The following is a 6,274-nucleotide window of genomic DNA, read 5'->3' on the forward strand; positions in this document are numbered from 1 at the left end:
AAACTTTGACTTTTTACAGGAACTGTACCTTGACGGAAGTTTTCAGTCAGTTTCTCTGAAATCCACTGGATAGCCCTCACACCCAACTTAGTGCCAAAGTTTCTATCAAAGGGAGACGGTGCCCCTCCCTGGAGCGCAAACACACAAGCAGTTAATATATATATGATGAGACTCTCGTCTCTTCCCAGTATATGGAACATTTATAAGTTGCTACGCTGTAATTTCCCAGAGAGGAGGACTTGTGTGGTGGGTCCGTACCTGCTGAAGGTGCCCCAACACATTGACTCTGCAGTCAAAGATGCCCTTCCCCTCTGACGAGTACAGCCGATGGATGAAATCTGTAGTGTAGTTCTCATGGCATTTTTCATTCCTGTTAAGACAGAGAAAATGATCAACAGAGGAAAAACTAAATCGGACAATGTTTGTGAAAACATAGACGAGAAGATGCACATTAGCGTTTGCATAAGATTCTGTGTGTGGCTGAGTGAGTGTTATGCACCTCAGTACGAGACCCCGCTGGATGTCCGTCTTCATTTTCTCAGTCAAGTGATCCACATTGGTCTGTATATATTAAAAAGAGACAGAAAGCTGTCAACACTACAGACAAGAAGAAAATAATCAGCGGAGGGGTTTCTTCTGGTCCCACCTTCAGGTCGTGAATGTTGATGGGGTCTTCAAAGATGTAGGCTGCGTCAGCACCCACAGCGATACCAGTGCAGGTTGCCAGATATCCACAGAACCCCCCCATTGTCTCCACCACAAACACCCGTCTCTTGGTCCCAGAGGCGGACTGCTTGATCTTGTCGCAACCCTGAGGAAGAAAACCAAAATGGCAGAGTGAATGGAGACATTGGCAGTTGAAGTGCACTTACAGCCACTAGTAGTAGCGCTGGTGTGTTGTTTGTGAGCTTTTAATATAGAAGTACAGGGGTGAACTAAAATGCTGATCCAACTTCCTCACTCTCAAAGTTTAAAGATTTAAAACTAAAGCTCTAAACACTCACTGTCAGCCCCGTTTTGACTTGGTACACTGAGTTCAAAGTGTACCTCAGTACTACAGCAGCTCATGTTACGTGCCCTGTTTTCTGGCTTGGTTCCGTCTCTATTCGTGTTAATCCTGAAAACATCAAAGTCACACTGTTAATTTGCCATCTGCTCAGCATTACCTCCATGGCAGCATTGACAGCCGTGTCTGCTCCCAGGCTGAAGTCGGTTCCGGGGACGTTGTTGCTGATGGTAGCAGGGATCACACACATGGGGATGCAGAGCTCATCATAGCGACTCCGGGCTTCAAACAGCTGCAGCACACCTGCGTACCCCTTTGAAAGTCATCAAGAGATGAGAGAACCCTCTTTGATGTAACATTGACGCCATGAAATAATATACAGGTACTACATTTCTGGTTCTTTGGGGTTGTGTCTTATACCTCAAACCCTCCAACGACCAGCAGAGCTGAGATGTTGAACTTGGTGATGGTTTCCACAATCTTCTCCATGTGTTTTTCTGGAAGAGTTCTGAAATAGGACATCAATCATGAATCATTTAAAGACACTCTGACTATTTTTAGTGGCAGCTTGCTAGTCACGGGTTGTCTCCCACAGCCTGTAATACGTTGTTTAAATTCTCCTGTGGCTCTGAATAAATAATAAATCTGATAAAATGACTCAAGTGATGTCAGCCTGGTGTCTGGGGGGAGAATAAACCAGAACATTTGCATTAAAAACTGGGAAGGTTGCATTATGGGAACTGTAACATCTGGTGATTTTGGAAGTTAACACGCAGGATTGATGAAATACTTTATCACAGTGTAGATTATTATGTATATCTAAAAAGGTAGGAATATCAAAATATCATTATATATTGTGATATAGTACATTTTATGAAAAATCAGTTGAGAAAATGTAGAAAATTGAATACCTGACAAATCAAGGTACTTGATCACATTAATCCAAAAATCAAATATGATTAAAAATATAATTACAACTCAAATGTAGCTATGATGCAGACCTGCTAATACATTTTTTCACATTAACCTCAATGGCCAGTACACCATAACATCCATAACACAACAATAATACAACGGTACATGTTGTCATATTGCTTCTCTCCTGCATCAATTTGTGTCTCATGTCTCCATAACTTAAAGGAAGTACAATACTAAACTGTTGAAGTACTCTTAAGATGACCTAAATATGTGTGTATTATATTAACCAGAGTGTCCTGTTCCTCACCGTTTCGTCCCCAGCAGTGAGCCCCCTTGGCCCGTCCATCCCGCCACGCTGTGCCATTTCATCTCAACAACCTGCGGACGGACACGAGTCAGTACTGAACGGTTTCCTCACAGTCTCATAAAAGGCTACCTGTTGCTGAAACCCCCTGCAGTGTGGTATAGACGTAGAGGTAGAAGCCCTCACCTGTCCATTGGCAAGTCCTTGAAAGCCGTCGTGGACAGCGTAGACCTTCTGTCCTTGAGCGAGCGCCAACCTCACAGCAGACCTCACCGCCGCGTTCATCCCCGGAGCCGGAGCGCCCACGTTCAGAACAGCCAGGGAGAAATTGCTCTGAGGGACCACGAGTCAGATATTGATACACACATTTGAATGAAACATTGATGACTCATTTACACGTGTTGGGGCTACTACCGTATGTGTGTGTGTGTGTGTGTGTGTGTGTGTTCATGTTAGTGATAGACTCACCTCAGACTTGATGGGCTTCTGGAAGGCAAGAAGCTTGTAGATTTTCCAATTGTTCTCAAAACTCCTGCAAGAAAATCAACAATAATATGATAAATTATGCACATGATAAAATGAATAAGAATGGTTAAGGTTAATATATTTACAACAGACTATGTTGACATACATCAAGGCAGTTTTGCATTTGAATGTAATGATATATTCTAACTATCTGGTATACATGAAGAATCCTCTCAGCTCTCACCCTCCACGCAGTTTGATGGCCTCATCAAACCTCTTCTCGTTCATGGCAGTCTGCACCAATTTAGTCTGCAAAACAGTACGAAAAATTACAGCGACCTCCCACCATTTCCAAATATGTCCATCAACAACAATCAGAGGAGAGGAGAGCGACTCACCATCTCCACACACTCCATTAGAGGCAGACGAACAGCATGGTTACCCGCCAGGCCGATGGCACACGGTGGAGTGTCGGGAGAGGCCTCCATCAGGGCGACCACTGCCTCCACACCCAACTTACAGCTCTGGCAACACAAGAGAGTCCTCACTGTACAAGCGCATTCACATCAATCACTTCCTTACGCATCAGTAATATATAGGCAGTTTAGATCTGCAGTTAAATGTTCAAACTATTGCTGAATTAATACTTGTATGGCCTCAACATTTTGTTCATGTGTCATAGCAGCATTTTTTGCAGTTGTCCAGCTCACCAGTATTCTGTCGAATGCTGAGGGAGTTCCTCCTCGCTGAACATGGCCGAGTACCGTCAGTCTGGTATCATAACCCAGCCTCTCCACCACCAGCTTCAAACACACATGGGAGCATTTCACCGGGTTATGGGTTATATAGCAGGCACACACACAACAGAGATACTGTGAGAGAACAGTCCTGTACAAACATTTGAGAGGAAGCTCTGAACACTGAACTGCTCTCTGCGAGTGTTGAACATTTGAATTATATTTCAACAACACAGGTATCTGTTACATACCGAATAGACACATCTTTAAACTTACATCTTTTATGTAGGTTGCAGTGATGGGCTTGCCATTGATGTCGATGGCTCCCTCTGCGATGATTATAATGTTGAGTCTTGACCCCTTTATGCGGCTCTGGAGTTAAACAGATGCATACATATCAGCCATAAAATCAGTTAGCACAATCCTGCCTCTATGTACTGTATAGTAAGAGTCAGCAATTTTTCCTAAAATGTTTACATGTATATATTTCTTCTACTTGAAAACAGAGTACCTTCTCTTGTGAATACAAATGTGCGTTGGGCTAGTAAACTGTACTTACTCCCTCTAGACGGTTGCACATCCGGTCCTCCCAGCCCTCGAGAGGCGGAGCCTCTGGAATGAGGAGCCAGTCTGCCCCAGAAACCAGTGCTGACACCAAGGCCAGATATCTGGAGTGACAACACATTTGTTTTATTCAGTGGCAGTGTGTGAAGGAACACAAAGTGTGTTTGAGTGTCACTCACCCACAGTGTCGCCCCATGACTTCCAGAACAAAAGTGCGCTGGTGGCTGTGGGAGGAACACAACATTTATATTGATCCTTTTAGAGCAAAGTATGTGAGCATATAAAACTGAGAATGTCCATATTGTAGCAACATGCCGAGACCCAAGGGAGCAAGTTCAGGAAAGACCATGGACTTCATGCCAAACACACTTTATGGGTTTGTTGAATTACAACAAAACTATTGCATTCCCTCATTACACTATGCAGGTAGAAATACACATTAGGTGTAATACAGGGCTTTAACTAACAATTATTTTCAATATTAATTAATCTGCAGGATATTTTTTACAATCATTATTCAGTTTTCTATAAATTTGTGAACTATGCTCATCATTTCTCTGAGCCCTTGTTTGGTAAGAACTACTGAACAAATGAATATCATGTCATAATTAAACAGCAGCTGTCACCTTTGTGCTGTGGTCATGATCGCATCAATGATCTCCATGATGCGGTGCAGCGCTGAGTCAGCTCCGATGGTCATGTCCGTACCACAGAAGTCATTGTCGATGGAGCCCACAAGCCCCACGATGTTCAGGTGGGCATGCTGCTTGGCCAGAGTGTCTGTGATCCTTCCTGAAGTAGCACACGCGCACACACACACACACACATAGACACACACACACATTTGTGTAGGTCAGCTGATGTCATATGAGCACACCTGGGGGTTTGCAATGAAATATCCTGGCTTCTTTCTGTCGGCTAAACGATGTATAATTCAACGTTGGGTTGTACTTTGCTCCACCATCTTTTGTGTCATCTCGAGATGGTGACGGCAAAAAAGCCAAACTCCACTTCTTCTATACGGTCTATATGTTGTAGTCTATATCAGCACTCATGAAGACCTCTCGTTCAATTAAAGTACTTGGTTGAATAATCGAAAGTATGAATGTTTTTAAATACCTTTGTGGATGATACAGCTATTTATCTGTATTGACATGAAATGATACAAAGCCTGCTCCATAAACTGGCAAATTAAATGATGCCTTAAAGGGCTTTTTCAGCACTTTATTTACTGTATTGTTTCCACTGTGCAGTAGAACATAATGAGGGTTAAGGGCTCGATGACAAATTAACGATGAGAGTACATTACCTTTCTGTACGAGCTCATCCAGCAGACTACTCCACTCATTGCGAAAGATGTTGGCTCCGGTGAGGCTGCCGTCTCCGCCGCACACACACAGGTTGGTAATGCCTTTCTTCACCAGGTTAAAGGCGGCCGCGATCCGTCCCTCATGCGTTGTGAAGGCCTTGCATCGAGCGCTACCTATCACAGTCCCGCCCTGCAGCAGAGGCGTCACACAACAAGTGACAAAACAAATAAAGACAAACGCCACATTGTAATCTGTCACTGAATAATATTATACTAAGTGACAGAAATATGTCTGTTTGCTCTGGCTCTTGATGGTGTTGTTAGTTACAGGAAATATCTGGGATGGAAGATTCAGATTAGATGAATTTCAAGCAGGGATTGGAGACAGGGACAGATTAGTAGTCAAAAAACAGCCATCCATTCCCTATACAGCAGTGGTTCCCAACGTATGGGTCGTGAACATTTGCTCCGTAATTTACTAATGCACTAATTTACTAATTTTGTTTGTGCAACTTGCTGCTTCTACAACTGATAAGGCTTAAACATACAGCAAGGCCCCTTACCAGGTTATAACCAGTATTACACAGGCAGGGAGAGAAGAGTTGAGAGGAACTGGATGAAATAATACAATTCCTGTTAAAACCGTAAAAAAAGAAAGAGAAATAGAGAGAGATATTAAAAACCATAAATTAAGAAAATGAAGACACAATAGGCCTTTTTCACAGAAGACATTTTGACATGTTGATGTTTGAAATAATACAATGATTAATGGTTCTGCTTATAGCATAGCTTGAATAAAACAAAGCCATCGTTAACGTTATTTGTAACACCTGTGCTTTTACTAGAATGACAAGTCAAAATGTCTGCCTTGAAAAAGGCCTATTATAGCTTTTAATCCTGCTGTTAACAGGGACTGACTGACTAACTAGTATAAGCAGAACCATTAATCATTGTATTATTTCAAACATCAA

General features: G+C 42.7%; 1 protein-coding gene across 1 annotated transcript; it reads right to left on the reverse strand.

Moving 5' to 3' along the window:
* Positions 1-28: 28 nt before the first annotated feature.
* Positions 29-5,555, reverse strand: LOC116378741 (ATP-dependent 6-phosphofructokinase, liver type-like; the record flags this gene model as incomplete). The annotated part of the gene is made up of 17 exons (XM_031840656.1): positions 29-128; positions 259-370; positions 500-561; positions 647-811; positions 1,167-1,319; positions 1,427-1,514; positions 2,232-2,302; positions 2,415-2,561; positions 2,697-2,760; positions 2,938-3,002; positions 3,092-3,217; positions 3,404-3,496; positions 3,707-3,802; positions 3,990-4,098; positions 4,174-4,218; positions 4,621-4,786; positions 5,304-5,555. Coding segments are annotated over 17 exons (1,914 nt in total), but the record flags the coding sequence as incomplete, so codon positions are not given.
* Positions 5,556-6,274: the final 719 nt, after the last annotated feature.

This window comes from Anarrhichthys ocellatus, unplaced genomic scaffold (genome assembly GCF_004355925.1).
Source record: "Anarrhichthys ocellatus isolate YVR2014 unplaced genomic scaffold, GSC_Weel_1.0 scaffold3079, whole genome shotgun sequence".
Lineage (NCBI taxonomy): Eukaryota > Metazoa > Chordata > Actinopteri > Perciformes > Anarhichadidae > Anarrhichthys > Anarrhichthys ocellatus.